The sequence below is a fragment of the Mytilus edulis genome, chromosome 2, assembly GCF_963676685.1.
Source record: "Mytilus edulis chromosome 2, xbMytEdul2.2, whole genome shotgun sequence".
NCBI lineage: Eukaryota > Metazoa > Mollusca > Bivalvia > Mytilida > Mytilidae > Mytilus > Mytilus edulis.
This window is the reverse complement of record NC_092345.1, coordinates 1,791,438-1,809,125: the sequence shown is the minus strand read 5'-3', so window position 1 is coordinate 1,809,125 and position 17,688 is coordinate 1,791,438. Positions and strand designations below refer to the sequence as shown.

The following is a 17,688-nucleotide window of genomic DNA, read 5'->3' as shown; positions in this document are numbered from 1 at the left end:
AAATTGTGCATGATATTTATCACAGAAACGCACCAGTATTTTGGTGAATGATGTCGGCACAGTTATACCAGAAAGGATAGTCAGAAGCACCCCCCTCCCCCACCCCGGAATAAGATCCGATCGTATAAATTGCTACCTTCAATAATAATATCATCTATAGTCGTGAACGTCCAGCTAGAGCTAGGGTAATTGACATGGTTAGATATAGAACTGTACATTGTAAAAAGCTAATATTGCAACAGCTGACCCTATAGTGCACTGAAACTCATAGGCGGATCCAGGGGGGGCCTGGGGGGCCCGGGCCCCCCTTTCGTGGGAAAAATTTGGTTGATTATATCGGGAATCACTGAAGCATGACTGGAGCGGGCCCCCCCCCCTTAGGTCAGTCAGCGCCCCCCCCCCCCCCCCCCCCTTAGGCAAAGTTCTGGATCCGACACTGGAAACCCTTGCCAATAACTATACCGTGATGCTTGGTGTAGGCTTCTTTGCACACAATAAACCATATTGCTAACCTTGTAAGTGTTTTCTTCTTCTAATCAGTCAGCTGTTTAAAAAAACTTTTTGTTTATTTACACCAGAAATCAATGAAGCGATGAAAGCGCGAGAAACGAAATGACATCTTCGGTAAATTCCGTGATTTTAACATTTTCTTATCATATGTCCAAGTAATGCAAAATAAATGGTTATTATTTTTATACATAGAGCATACGTTTTGTGTATTTACAATTTAAAATCTAATCTTACGAAGAAATCTAACACTAAAGTATCTCAATCATTCAACCGTTTTAATACACAGTCTAAAGTGTAGATTATATGTATTACTGTTCTATTTTTAAAGAATCAATGATAAATAAATATACAGCCTCGTACCAAAATTGCAGCATAATTTCAAGATTACATGATTTCATTATCACAGAATTATATTGATTTAATTAATTGCACCAAGTTGACAGTGCTTCGTGAATTAACGTCATTAACATTATAGCTCTATACGAGAGCAAATGAACACTTCATTATAATTTATACCAATGACCTACTTAACTCGAATAATTCAAGCCCTTTCCGTGTCCGATTTTCTCCCACACAAGGGCTTGAACTCCTTGTGATCATTGGCCGCGTCGCCTGCTCTCTATGAGAGAGAGCCAATCAGCGGCGATCAGGATATGAGTCTGCGCAACTCTCTTGAAATTGTCTTACCAAACACGTGTGTTCAATTAACACAAATCCGATAATAATTAATTAACATCAATTAACATCAGTTTACATCATTTATCATCAATTAACGTCCGGAACTCCTCCTCCTTTAGCTGCCAATTTAAATAAAAATTCCCATATTGCAAAGCGGTGTGAATTTTCCGGTTGACGGTCTTGATCGAGGAAGACGTTCAGGCGTTAATGTAGCATTCGTAGATCAGCGGAATATAACGACTGAATTATTCGGGTTATGACCTACTATCAAGATTTTTATCAGACCCCCTATACGGACGCGTTGACACATAATGCATATACCACTCAATAATAGCCAATTAGACCGTTAATATGGCCTCCATTCCCCCCGAATCATTCCGGAAGCAACCACGAAGCAGCCATTAAATAGTATTTATAACCAATTAAATACCGTTAACAGATTTAACACATTCCAGACGTCCAGCCTCTGACTAATCAGACCGTATCACCTCCGACCGTATCACCATGGAGGTGATACGGTAACAAAGATGTATAAAAATAAAACGTTTAGAACATTCAGTTAAACAATCACTTTTGAGAGAGAACGCAATTATTAACTGACTTACGTACAGGAAGAATAGTAACAACATAAAGAAAATTGGAAAGAATGTAAAGGTGGTTGATCATAAATATTGGAGGTATTCACAGAATATATTGTAGTTACAGCAAAATGGAATGCCTATTGTACACAAAAAAGTTTAGCCATGTCGACATATCATACAATTGTTTGACCAAACAAATTATAAATTTGACATAACACAGAGATGCAGTGTCAGGAAATAAAGGCACCTGCGCATAGCATAAAGAAGAAATGCAAGACGTAAATGCAAAGCGACAAAACACATTAAATATTTACACTATAAGACAGTTCCGGCGTTCCGTAGCCTTTGGCTGTTTACTGATCTTTGGTCGGGTTGTTGTCTCTTTGATACATTCCCCATTTCCATTTGCAATTTTACTATTATGCATAAGTATGCTTCCCATTGATCAATTCCTGTTATTTTTTGTTTACCCAAATCATAGAGATGCAAACTCATATGATATTTTGCAAATGCATTTGAATTGTCAAATAACATTTATTGTCTATATTTTAACTTGCATCAAATTATTGCGATAAAATTATAAAGATCTTGCGCCTATGGATACATGAAATACTTCATTTTTGAAAACTACATGTAGTATTAAAGTTATCATGTTCATAATGTTTTAATATATTTATATCTTGCATTACATATGGTGGTTAAGTGTTCAAACTTTCTTCAACTGGGTCAAGGACAAGACAAAGTGTAGACTAGCCCACTAAAGCAAAGATTTCCAGGCACAAAAACCCTCACGTGTGTACATAAAATCAGAATAATAAAGCGCCTCTTAATAATTCAAACGGAATATCTTTAAGTTTATTAATCATACCTGAACTTTTATCAGTCAATATTTTTTCTTGTTTCTTTTGTTTTTCTTTTTGCTTTATAAGAGATAAACAGGCCGTCCTTTGTTCGTCCGTTTTTGATTCCTGTAAAACAAAAATGAATCAAGGTATAATCTGATTGCTACTGATTTAACACAAAGGAGCTTCATCTTAAATTGTAAATACGCTTGTCTTGTGCACACAAATCGAAATGTGTATAATAAAGAGGCAGAAGACATTCATACTCACAGATTATACGACACAAAAAAACCTACTTAATATCAAGCAATACAAGCTGCAAAGCACCATGGGTTTGAAGACAAACAAAGAACAAATATTTACTGGTTGTGTTGACTTTTTGACTTTAATACCTGTTATAAAAGTAATTGCATTCAAATTGGTTTAATTCGGTAGTCTCATCGATTTGATTTATAACTAGAATGGGACACCTGTCTATCGTTGAAACTTTGTGCTGCCGCTTTAGATGTCTTTTGGATATTTTTATAGTGTGGTTGCCGTCTCATTGACATATACACCACACCCCATTTAACTGCTAGCCGAAGTTTAAAATAGTAGCAAAAGTGATGGAAAATAAAGGAGATTTTGTTTCATTTGATGACACAAGAAAACTTTGCGCTAAAAAAAACCTAGAGTCTCTTAAGAGCCTGTGTCGCTGACCTTGGTCTATGTGGATATCAAACAAAGAAAACAGATGGATTCATGACAACATTTTGTTTTGGTTACAGAGGAAAATATTTTGTATACATTACAAAAATTTACCAAATTAATGAAAATTGTTAAAAATTTACTATAAAGGGCAATAACTCCTTTAAGGGTCAACTGACCATTTTAGTCATGTTGACTTATTTGTAGATCTTACTTTGCTGAACATTATTGCTGTTGACAAATTATCTCTATCTATAATAGTATTCAAGATAATAACCAAAAACGGCAAAACTTCTTTAAAAATTACTAATTGGGGGAAGCAACCCAACAACAAGTGTCCAATTCATCTGAATATTTCACGGCAGATATATATTGACTTGATAAACAATTTCATCACTTGACAGATTAGCTCTTAATGCTTTGATTTCAGAGTTATAAGCCAAAATCTACATCCCCCCCATTTATGTTCTATTTTTAGCCATGGTGGCCATCTTGGTTGGTTGGCTGGGTCACCGCACACATTTTTAAAACTAAATACCATAACAATGATTGTGGCTAGGTTTGGTTAAATTTGGCCCATTATTTCAGAGGAGAAGTTTTTTGTAAAAGATTACAATAATGAAAGAAAAATTTGGAAAAATGACTATAAAGGGCAATAACTCATGAAAGAAAAATTTGGAAAAATGACTATAAAGGGCAATAACTCATTAAGGGATCACCTAACCGTTTTGGTCATGAGACTTATTTGTAGATCTTACTTCGCTGAACATTATTGCTGCTTACAGTTCATCTCTATCTATAATACTAAAATTACGAGGTCCAATTTGTCAGCCGTCATCACGTAAAAACGATGAATCAAAGAATTCAACTTTATATATAACTAATATAGTACAATGGTGTTGATTAAAAATTACACCTCTCTAGACCCGTTTGTTTTCCACGTAATTAATATTGCCAATAATTAAGAAGTTCCGGATTGAGTCCGACACCGATACCAATAGTATATTCACCTGTTACCTATTACCTTATCTGTACGTTCCGCATCTGACAGGCGCACAACCAAACAGTGTATTTAGAATTTTGCTGTATACTGTTGAGTAAAAAATACTCCATTCCAGGCCCTATTGTTTTCCAAATTATTAATATTACCAATAATTGATAGGTTCCAGGTCGACGGGTTCAAACAGAAAGATTTTGAAAGCAGAGAAAACTGTGCACCTTATACATGTTATAATCGGCATGACTTTATCAGATGACAATACCAATACTAAAATAAGGCATACGCATAGTTATATATCAGTCACGGACCCGCGATATCACGGGTGTGTTCTAGTCTATAATAATATTCATGATAATAACCAAAAATGGCAAAATTTCCTTAAAATTACAAATTTAAGGGCAGCAACCCAACAACCAGTTGTCTGAATCATCTGAAAATTTCAGGGCAGATAGATCTTAACTTGACAAACAATTTCACCCCGTCAGATTGCTCTACATGCTTTGGTTTCAGAGTTATAAGCCAAAATCTACATTTTACCCCTATGTTCTATTTTTAGTCATTGCGGCCGTCTTGGTTTGTTGACCGGGTCACCTGACACGTTTATTTTTAAAAACTAGATACCCTAGTGATGATTGTGGCCAAGTTTGGTTAAATTTGGCCCAACGGTTTCAGAGGAGAAGATTTTTGTAAAAGTTAACAACGACGGACGACGACTCCGACGACGCCGGACTCCGACGACGCCGGACTCCGACGGAAGCCGGACGCCAAGTGATGAGAAAAGCTCACTTGAACCTTTGTGCCTGGTGAGCTAAAAAAGGAACTGCGCTTTTAATGTTAATTCATCTCAAAGTCATACTTTGAATTAAATCCAGGAGTAGAAAAAACCAAATGAGATTAAATGAAATATTTTAGTCCCATAAACTAATTACTCAATTACAGAGACATTGTACATTATTATTTACAATATAAAGCAATGTTTAAGCAATTATACCTAAGGCAGTGTACCCGAATGGTTTAACTAAATAACTTAAATGTAGTCGTTCAGACTGTCTATAATATTATATATATATAAATATAAATGTCGGTCATTAAGTCGTCACATGTTTAGACGTTTAAAATTAAAATTTGATGTGACGGCATAGTAATTAACATTATCATCCTTAACGACAGACAACATAGCTGAGCCGTGTTACAAACCTAGATAAAGTCGATGAGGAAAGGCATAAAATCGACCACCGAAAGGTATATTTTTATGTAGCCTAGGTGGTTGAGTGGTTTGTGGCATCTAGGGTGCTGAACACGGTACAGGCGGTGTTGCCACGATGCCACAGAAGCAAGGTTGCTAACGCAAATTAAAAGATCTGATATTGTTTGACTATAGACTCGAATTATGTATACATATCTATCTAAATTTGAAACGAATTAGATATATAAATCTGTGACAAAAATGCAGTTTAAGCATAAGTTAGTATTTGTAGTTCATTGTTGAATTGTAATCATAAATTACCATTTGAACTATATGTTAACGAAATCTACATGGGAAATCATCCCTCTTATCCTTGGTTGTTATAGACTCGTTGTAGATAGGGTGCTCTCCTTGAGGTCCGCGCTATTGGTAAAATAAGACACAATAAAATTGTGCGTGTCGACCGTACAAGGGCTGTTTAGCCAGTCAAGGTCGTTAAAAACTTCCATTTGTTGCGTGTCGTTTATTTGTTATTTGACTATTGATGGTTAAGCATCGGAAAGAGAATACCAACAAATAACGAAAGTCTAACTGAGAAGTAGGTAGAATGAAATTCAAAACAGTGTAGCTGTGGCCATTGATTGACACATTCAAATCATCCATTGACTGGGACAATTTAGGTGAACGTTTGTATGTAACGACCAATGCTCACTATGTACTTTTTAAAGACACTTAAACTATGGGGTCACCAAAGGTTCTCAACACCTAAATAAAGTAATTCGAAAAATTAATCAGAAATAACACGATATTTTGATTTATATCAATTATATAAATCAAAACACAAAGGTTATTCCTGATTAATTTTTCGAATTATTTTATAATTAAAGGCGTTAAGAAACCTTTGGTGACCCCACAGTTTAAATGTCTATCGTAGGTACGTCGTGAACAGTGGTCGTTACAGACAAACGTTCACGTAAATTGTCCCAGTCAATGGATGATTTTAATGTGTCAATCAATGGCCACAGCTACACTGTTTTGAATTTCATTCTAAACCAAGTTCGAGTTGAAAGCTTGTGGTCTGAAGCAAGCAGTCTTTACGATTGTTGCAAGCTACCGGGTTGTTCTGAAACTGCAATTTCCCCAGTCCCAGTCCCAGAAATAGTTTTCTCAAGAGGAGTTAAGAACTAGTTGTCTCGGTGACTAAGTGTTTCAGAATAAGTTGTCTCAGGAACTAGGTGTCCCAGTACTAGTTGTCTCAGGAACAAGGTGTCCGAGAACAAGCTCTGATATGGTTTTTTGAAAGGTTATAATTGTTTAGCAAATAAAGTTGGGACCTTGGATTTGAAGACAAACAAAGAACAAATATTTACTGGTTGTGTTGACTTTTTGACTTTAATACCTGTTATAAAGTAATTGCATTCAAATTGGTTTAATTCGGTAGTCTCATCGATTTGATTTATAACTAGAATGGGACACCTGTCTATCGTTGAAACTTTGTGCTGCCGCTTTAGATGTCTTTTGGATATTTTTATAGTGTGGTTGCCGTCTCATTGACATATACACCACACCCCATTTAACTGCTAGCCGAAGTTTAAAATAGTAGCAAAAGTGATGGAAAATAAAGGAGATTTTGTTTCATTTGATGACACAAGAAAACTTTGCGCTAAAAAAAACCTAGAGTCTCTTAAGAGCCTGTGTCGCTGACCTTGGTCTATGTGGATATCAAACAAAGAAAACAGATGGATTCATGACAACATTTTGTTTTGGTTACAGAGGAAAATATTTTGTATACATTACAAAAATTTACCAAATTAATGAAAATTGTTAAAAATTTACTATAAAGGGCAATAACTCCTTTAAGGGTCAACTGACCATTTTAGTCATGTTGACTTATTTGTAGATCTTACTTTGCTGAACATTATTGCTGTTGACAAATTATCTCTATCTATAATAGTATTCAAGATAATAACCAAAAACGGCAAAACTTCTTTAAAAATTACTAATTGGGGGAAGCAACCCAACAACAAGTGTCCAATTCATCTGAATATTTCACGGCAGATATATATTGACTTGATAAACAATTTCATCACTTGACAGATTAGCTCTTAATGCTTTGATTTCAGAGTTATAAGCCAAAATCTACACCCCCCCCCCCCCATTTATGTTCTATTTTTAGCCATGGTGGCCATCTTGGTTGGTTGGCTGGGTCACCGCACACATTTTTAAAACTAAATACCATAACAATGATTGTGGCTAGGTTTGGTTAAATTTGGCCCATTATTTCAGAGGAGAAGTTTTTTGTAAAAGATTACAATAATGAAAGAAAAATTTGGAAAAATGACTATAAAGGGCAATAACTCATGAAAGAAAAATTTGGAAAAATGACTATAAAGGGCAATAACTCATTAAGGGATCACCTAACCGTTTTGGTCATGAGACTTATTTGTAGATCTTACTTCGCTGAACATTATTGCTGCTTACAGTTCATCTCTATCTATAATACTAAAATTACGAGGTCCAATTTGTCAGCCGTCATCACGTAAAAACGATGAATCAAAGAATTCAACTTTATATATAACTAATATAGTACAATGGTGTTGATTAAAAATTACACCTCTCTAGACCCGTTTGTTTTCCACGTAATTAATATTGCCAATAATTAAGAAGTTCCGGATTGAGTCCGACACCGATACCAATAGTATATTCACCTGTTACCTATTACCTTATCTGTACGTTCCGCATCTGACAGGCGCACAACCAAACAGTGTATTTAGAATTTTGCTGTATACTGTTGAGTAAAAAATACTCCATTCCAGGCCCTTTTGTTTTCCAAATTATTAATATTACCAATAATTGATAGGTTCCAGGTCGACGGGTTCAAACATAAAGATTTTGAAAGCAGAGAAAACTGTGCACCTTATACATGTTATAATCGGCATGACTTTATCAGATGACAATACCAATACTAAAATAAGGCATACGCATAGTTATATATCAGTCACGGACCCGCGATATCACGGGTGTGTTCTAGTCTATAATAATATTCATGATAATAACCAAAAACGGCAAAATTTCCTTAAAATTACAAATTTAAGGGCAGCAACCCAACAACCAGTTGTCTGAATCATCTGAAAATTTCAGGGCAGATAGATCTTAACTTGACAAACAATTTCACCCCGTCAGATTGCTCTACATGCTTTGGTTTCAGAGTTATAAGCCAAAATCTACATTTTACCCCTATGTTCTATTTTTAGTCATTGCGGCCGTCTTGGTTTGTTGACCGGGTCACCTGACACGTTTATTTTTAAAAACTAGATACCCTAGTGATGATTGTGGCCAAGTTTGGTTAAATTTGGCCCAACGGTTTCAGAGGAGAAGATTTTTGTAAAAGTTAACAACGACGGACGACGACTCCGACGACGCCGGACTCCGACGACGCCGGACTCCGACGGAAGCCGGACGCCAAGTGATGAGAAAAGCTCACTTGAACCTTTGTGCCTGGTGAGCTAAAAAAGGAACTGCGCTTTTAATGTTAATTCATCTCAAAGTCATACTTTGAATTAAATCCAGGAGTAGAAAAAACCAAATGAGATTAAATGAAATATTTTAGTCCCATAAACTAATTACTCAATTACAGAGACATTGTACATTATTATTTACAATATAAAGCAATGTTTAAGCAATTATACCTAAGGCAGTGTACCCGAATGGTTTAACTAAATAACTTAAATGTAGTCGTTCAGACTGTCTATAATATTATATATATAAATATAAATGTCGGTCATTAAGTCGTCACATGTTTAGACGTTTAAAATTAAAATTTGATGTGACGGCATAGTAATTAACATTATCATCCTTAACGACAGACAACATAGCTGAGCCGTGTTACAAACCTAGATAAAGTCGATGAGGAAAGGCATAAAATCGACCACCGAAAGGTATATTTTTATGTAGCCTAGGTGGTTGAGTGGTTTGTGGCATCTAGGGTGCTGAACACGGTACAGGCGGTGTTGCCACGATGCCACAGAAGCAAGGTTGCTAACGCAAATTAAAAGATCTGATATTGTTTGACTATAGACTCGAATTATGTATACATATCTATCTAAATTTGAAACGAATTAGATATATAAATCTGTGACAAAAATGCAGTTTAAGCATAAGTTAGTATTTGTAGTTCATTGTTGAATTGTAATCATAAATTACCATTTGAACTATATGTTAACGAAATCTACATGGGAAATCATCCCTCTTATCCTTGGTTGTTATAGACTCGTTGTAGATAGGGTGCTCTCCTTGAGGTCCGCGCTATTGGTAAAATAAGACACAATAAAATTGTGCGTGTCGACCGTACAAGGGCTGTTTAGCCAGTCAAGGTCGTTAAAAACTTCCATTTGTTGCGTGTCGTTTATTTGTTATTTGACTATTGATGGTTAAGCATCGGAAAGAGAATACCAACAAATAACGAAAGTCTAACTGAGAAGTATGTAGAATGAAATTCAAAACAGTGTAGCTGTGGCCATTGATTGACACATTCAAATCATCCATTGACTGGGACAATTTAGGTGAACGTTTGTATGTAACGACCAATGCTCACTATGTACTTTTTAAAGACACTTAAACTATGGGGTCACCAAAGGTTCTCAACACCTAAATAAAGTAATTCGAAAAATTAATCAGAAATAACACGATATTTTGATTTATATCAATTATATAAATCAAAACACAAAGGTTATTCCTGATTAATTTTTCGAATTATTTTATAATTAAAGGCGTTAAGAAACCTTTGGTGACCCCACAGTTTAAATGTCTATCGTAGGTACGTCGTGAACAGTGGTCGTTACAGACAAACGTTCACGTAAATTGTCCCAGTCAATGGATGATTTTAATGTGTCAATCAATGGCCACAGCTACACTGTTTTGAATTTCATTCTAAACCAAGTTCGAGTTGAAAGCTTGTGGTCTGAAGCAAGCAGTCTTTACGATTGTTGCAAGCTACCGGGTTGTTCTGAAACTGCAATTTCCCCAGTCCCAGTCCCAGAAATAGTTTTCTCAAGAGGAGTTAAGAACTAGTTGTCTCGGTGACTAAGTGTTTCAGAATAAGTTGTCTCAGGAACTAGGTGTCCCAGTACTAGTTGTCTCAGGAACAAGGTGTCCGAGAACAAGCTCTGATATGGTTTTTTGAAAGGTTATAATTGTTAGCAAATAAAGTTGGGACCTTGGAGTCAGTGAAAGGATTAGGGATTAGGGATAAATTGAGATTATAGTTTTGTTATAGACTACTTTTAGATACAAAGTTAATTGTGTATAATTGTGGAGTTTCTTTGTTAAGTTTTAAAGTTTCAAAGTTGGTCTCGTTTAGGTGTTGAGTTAATTAAAGAATGATATTGGAGTATCTCAGATTCTGTGAAAACGGATACGAACAGATGGTTTATTAACAAAACACGTTACATATCTATCAATATTTGACACGGATTATATAATATAATATAATTCGTCTTTTTTTAGCCCGTTAATATATCTTTACATTTGTACAATGCCTGCATTATGTCCAGCGCCGAAACCACTCAACATATATATATAATGTTATATGTGCTATTCTCTATAACTTAGTGAATTAAGTTTTCTGAAAACAAAATATTATTGTGACAATTCGTGTTGCTATTAATGAGAAGTTAAATCTGGTAATAAAATAAAATCCCGTTCATATGAAACATGCACTCAAATTCCTGTTATATCTAAACTATCTTAACCTCTTGCTTAGTGTTAGTGTTAACTTATTCTCGACATGTATATGCATGCATTTTTATACCACTGGATTTTAAGCAAACAACAATCCATAAGATTTCGATTTGTGACAGTGGGAATTTGTTATTCGTTAAGATATGGTTTTTAGTCTAAGACATACCTAATCTTATCTAACATATCTTTAATTAAACCCCTTTGTAGAGGAACTATATTTTCATATGTAGAACATGCAGGTGCTCTCTTTAAGTACAATGAAAATATATATAATACTATATAAGTCTATTTAGATCTGCATGATTTTATTCCGATCAAGTGAAAAAGGTTAACAAGAATTCTGACTATGATTACAACTTTTTTTTTAAATTATTAATGATAAAAAAGAAGATGTGGTATGATTGTCAATGATACAACTCTCCACAAGAGACAAAATGACACGGACATTAACAACTAAATTAAAAGGTCACCGTACGCCTTTCGACAATAAACAAAGTCCATACCGCATAGTCAGCTACAAAAGGCCCAGAAATGACAATGTAAAACAATTCAAACGAGAAAACTAACGACCTTATTTAAAAACAGGTATGTAAACCGTAAACAAACGACAACCACTGAATTACATGTACAGGCTCATGACTTGGGACAGGCACATATATGTACACAGAGTATGTTGCGTATTTAAACAAGCTAGCGGGATTCCAACCCTCCCTTAACCTAGTACAGTGGTGTAACAGTACAAGTGACAAGAACGAACTATAAAAATCAGTTGAAAAAGGCTTAAATCATCAGACGGATACAAATACAAATAATACACCGAGTGGACGTGGCCGGGTAACCCTTTGACTGGTTTTTGAATTTTGAGATCATGAAATATGCTTTTTGAAACGATAAATCTGTCTCATTCCACATTCTAATCGTTGACGGTATAAAATACCATTTTGTGGGTGATTATCACATGAAAGGAATTATCATAATATCATAACTGTTTCTGAAAGGGTGCAATGATTTACTCTATACAACCAGTAGAATAAGATTGTTTGTGTTGAATATGATTTTCGTCTTCTCCTCCTTTCAGCTAAAGATTTCAACCCGACGTGTTTATACACATGTCCAGTTCTTATAAAACAATGATCAACCACAAACTACCCTCGTAGCTTATAACTGTAAACCTTCCTCTTTATTTACATATCCTATCTCATAATTTTGCTAGATGAGGCATTTCGTCAATTTCTGTCGTTCTAAGATGTAATTGGATTGTGTGATTGGCTTGAATTGCTGAACTAATAACAATAAATATAAATTATGTATTCAAAACCAAAACACAAGAATCCCATTAAAAAAGTTGGTGTTGTATTGTCACCGTCTGTTGTAAATTGTTTGAAAACTCTGATTCACTGACTTTTTTTATATACGTGTACATGCATGTATGTGCATTTATTAATAACGTCTTACCTGATTTAATTGCTCTGCTGTTTTAACTGAAAATATACAAATATATTTTCAATTTAATCTATAATTTGAACTTGAGAAACCCTGTCAAAAATAGAAACTAATTCTTAATGCCATACGAATTTAATCAATAATATTTGTGTCTATGGTTACGTTGTGTTATTGCTACATGTACGTTATTGCAATTCAACGTTTATTCTAATATGACGTGCTTCTTTCGCATTGGGAATAAACCCATGCTCTAAATCCAATATAATTTGTTTGCACATACAATTTGTTTGCACATGCGTATATTGACTACTGTAGAATAATGAATTTTATCAAATTGGCATGCATTTAATATATTTCCTTAATTAGAAACATTTCCAAAATCTTAAACGATGCACATGTTGTTACTCATTCATTTAGTATGACTGTTATGTGTTGCAATTCGAAATTGACATATTTGGCCTAGATACGACAACCGTACATGCTGGCTGTTCAAAACTCTCCTCCCTCTAAAAAATCACATTGCCAGTCGTTTGCTTGTTTACAGACAAAAAAGGGAGGTTCACGGAAGAGCCTACAAAAACGCTCACACTTACACACATCGGACATAGAAATTACCTTAATTGTCCTATTCAAAATCGAAATAATTGTTGCAAGGTATATTTTATTGTAGTTTTAACATGGGTAGGCATTATATTCGTGTTATTTTAGCCTTCACTATCGCTCGGGCAAAAATAATCACGAATATAATCCCTACCCATGTTCAAACTGCAATAATACCTCACTATCGATCCATTCTCTTCCTTCCACAATAAATTAATCATCATGCCTCTGTGTCCTTTAGGTACCAAGTCAGACGCCTCTGGCCTTTGTTACTCTTGTGTAGCGGGGTTGCTTCCCCTCCTTAATATAGGTAGAACATATATAGCCAGTCTTAATCAACTGATTACCTAGCTCAGTTGATTAAGACCCGGTTAACACATTGACTCACACGCAGGCGACCGTGGTTCGAATCCCAGTGGTGACGATATAATTTTGTAGAGTAGATACATGCTCTCCCGTTACACTTGAGTTATTTTTATTTTAGTTTCTTGTGTTTAAGTTGGAGTTTAGTATGGCGTTCATTATCACTGAACAAGTATATATATTTATTTAGGGGCCAGCTGAAGGACGCCTTCGGCTGCGATAATTTCTTGCGGCATTGAAGACCTATTGGTGGCCTTCTGCATGCTGTTACCTATTCTATGGTCGTTTTTGTTGTCTCTTTGACACATTCCCCATTTCAATTTTCAACGCATATGTCATCCATTCTTATGATTATTCAGATTGAGTTATTTTGGGAGAAAAACGAAAAACAAGTCGTCCGGATATTGTTTCCGTTCCGACTTCTATTATAAGTCATAGATAAGATTTTCGGTTTTAAACTTGCACATCACTTCACGAGGACAATTATTTTCGCCTTTATAATTCCCAACAATTAAATGGGTAATGCTTCCTATTAAAGTATTCTGTTTACTGTTTTCTTTGAAATGAATATTTAACGCTAAACGGGTCATATCGGTTGTATATATATTGAAATAAGTTAAACATGCGGAAACAATTTATTGTTGAAAGTGAAAGTAGTGATTTTGCCAAAATGAAAGTAGGGAAAAAATAGCCGTAGTCTTTTATTCAAGATTCAAATGCTACCATTTGCATGTTTTAAAATAGGGCTCTCAAAAGAAAAAGAAAAAAGCACTGATGGATTGTCCTAGAAGCATATTTTGTTCGAATAATAATGGTATATAAGCAGTTACATTTATTTCATGTTTGAAGCGGTGCAATTTTTTTTATTTAATTTGACTTTACCACAAATGCATTGTAGCAAAGTTGATATATAGCAAACTGGTACCGTCTTTAAAATATTTTGCTTCACAATACTAAATTCCTAAGTCTGAAACATGGGGGAAAACTTACACGATACCATACTGGCATAATGTACAGTTTCAACATATGTGCATTTTTGTGAGAAGTTTCAAAGATTTTTATTTTATTGATTTAATGAATTTGCTTTGCCTACAATTGAAATCGTCTTCGTCTCCTGTTATATCGAATTGAACGGGCAGAACGCTTCTTAAAATCTGATTGGTAGATATTGCTGACTCTATCCAGGATCATATATATTGTTTCCAGCTCTATCATAGCTAACTGTTGTTCTGGATTGGTTAAGACAATTCGAAACTTAGAAAATGTATTTTGATACCGTAAAAAGTCGGCATTGAACTCTCTAATTTGGAAATTAGATTTTTTGCCCATTTACCTATCATGCATATCGGTACACAAGTAACACTTTTCTAAAAAATAGCTGCTAGTTTTAAACACACATCTACTGACCGTGCTAGGGCTGTAAAGCCAGTCATGGTCGTTAAACACTTCCATCATCGACATAGATATGATTATTTAACATTCTAGCCAGTCAATCGCTCATTGTTACGTACATCCAGTTATGTACACATTATACACGAAAGCATACTTATGAAAATATCGTGCTTTTTTTCTTAGCCTAGATTATAAAGATTTATACTTGTAAGATAATCCAAAAGCAACAAACAAAAAATGTATAAAAAAGAGATATTCAAATCAATTATTTTCGATTAAATATGAATTTCAAAAGGAATTTTTATCTCGGAATAGGTGAGGGTCGTCTTCCTTAGTTACAGAAAACCATCAACATTTTGAAGATTACTTTCCAGCGCAGGCCTGAGGGAGGATGCTTTTTAAGTTAAGTTAATTTTATTTTTTATTTTATTTGTAAACTTTACAATTTTAATTGAACTTTGAACTTTTAATTTTTACATTTTTGATATATTTTTTTTAATTAAGATAAACATATAGAAACATATAGGGACATTTAGTTTAAGTAAGAAAATGATTTATGGAGTACATCATGAGTAAGTGCATCCTTAAATATGTGACGTCTGCACACAGAAGTTTTTTTTTTTTTGTGAAATTTCAGTTGTTAGTTGATTCCAATCTTTGATTGTTTGGCTGAAGAATGAGAATTTATAACTGTCTTTGTTGCATTGGTGTTGTCTGTATGTATGTTGATAGGTAGATATGGTTTTGAACTGGTTTTTTTATGAGAATATCCTGAGATGGTTTTGCAGTTTCTTTTTTTTTTACTTTGTGGAACATTTGAAGTCTGGCTTTTAGCCTGCGTTCTTGTAGGGTTTGCTAGTTTAGGTTTTGAAGCATTTCAGATACACTGCTGGTGTTGTGAAATCTGTTGCAAGTATATCGTGCAGCTCCTCTTTGCACTTGTTCCAGTCTGTATATATTTTCTGAAGTGTGTTGATCCCGAACTGTACAGCAGTATTCTATTTTTGGTCTAACTATTGTTTGTTGCGTTCTTTCCTTGACTAATTTTGAACTAATTTTTAGATTGCGTCTGACGAATGATAAATATTGATTTGCTTTTGCTGCTGATTGTTGTATATGTTTGTTCCATTTGAGATCCGAAGAGATTGTAATGCCTAGATATTTAGCTAATTGTACTTGTTCTAGGATACGGCCATGTATGTTATAATAAAAATGTATTTGTTTTTTCTTTGTTGAGACTCTTAAGAGGTTACATTTGTCAGGATGGAATGCCATGATTCATTCTTGCTCCCATTTTATAGCTCCTTTTATGTCTTCTTAAAGCGTAAGAAAATAGTTTTTGGCAGGTAATAGGCCCGTAGATAATGCTGTTGTCTGCAAAGAGTATTATTTGGCTGTGTTTAATGTAGTCAGGTTAGTCATTAATGTAAATAAGAAATATTGATTAAGAAGTGACATTGGTCTATAATAACCAGGATTGTGTTTGTCTCCTTTTTATATATATACTGGTGTAACGTTTGCATGGTTCCAGTCTGATTGTACTTTGCATGCTTCTAGAGATTTGTCGAAAATGGTTGTAAGTATGTCTGAGGTTATTTCGATGTTTTCTTTCAGTATTTTACCAGCGGTAGTATCTGGTCCTGTAGCTTTATTGTGATTTTTTAAATGTTTTTATGAGTTTGTATACACCTTCCCGACTGATGCTAATTTGTTCCATTTGAGGGTGTGTAGTAGATTCTTTCATTGGTATTTCTGTATTGATTTCTGATGTGAAAGCAGAATAGCAGATTGAAATGTTGGCTTTTTCGGAGGGGTTTGTATGGAGGGTGTTTTCGCTTCTTAAAGATGCAATGCCGTTGTTTTCCTTTCTTTAGGTTTTTATATAGGAGTACAGCTTTTTGGGTTGTTTGTTGAAGCATTGCTGGTCTGATTCTTTTATATTGATATCAAAGATCATATTTTCAATGTATGCCCAGTATTCTTTTCTCATCTCTTTTTGAAATTTGGTCTTTATCTCTTTGTATTTATTTTTGTAAGTTGAGTCATGATTTTTCTTTTTATAGAGTTAGTTTTTCTTTCTAATGAGTTTTTTCAGGTCTCTATTTACCCAGTGTAATTTTGATTTTTTCCCAATTACTTTAAATGGTATATTTTTTTTGATGGTCTCTGTCGGGTGACTTTTTCGTGATTAAAACACTGTTCTCTGTTAAAGGAAACTACTCTTGATATATTTATATTTTTTCAATTGGTATGTCTAAGCAAGTGCGACTTTCTTGTAAGACTCCGCAAAATCGACGGTGCTTTTTAACTACTTATCGAAAATTGATGTATTTTAGTTTTTTGAAAATTGAAGAAAAATAACATTTTAAAAAATCATAAAATTCATTCTTCCAGTAGAAGATCAGTGATAGCAAACAATTGACGTAAATTTGATTTGAGTTCGTTTTTACCTCAAAAAAATGGCGGCGCGACAAACTTGTAAGCCTTTGAAAAATCGCTCATAAATTACCATATATCATTTTTCAGGATATTTGTCTTTAAATTCATAAAATTTAGCAAATTAACATTGATTTAGTAAATACAAATACTAAACTTTTTTTCATTTTAGATAAATGTTTTTTGATTCTCAAATCTGGAATCCCAATTTTTTTCCCGTGGGACAGATTT

The 17,688-nt window shown here is 34.4% G+C and overlaps 1 protein-coding gene across 1 annotated transcript in view; it reads right to left on the bottom strand.

The window, feature by feature from the left end:
• The window catches only part of LOC139511219 (heat shock 70 kDa protein 12A-like), a gene marked incomplete in the record, with an annotated part of 95,680 nt that overhangs the window by 59,675 nt on the left and 18,317 nt on the right, over window positions 1-17,688 (bottom strand). The window contains 2 exon segments of the mRNA XM_071297797.1: window positions 2,638-2,737; window positions 12,679-12,704. Of these exon segments, the coding sequence (XP_071153898.1) occupies window positions 2,638-2,737; window positions 12,679-12,704 (126 nt within the window).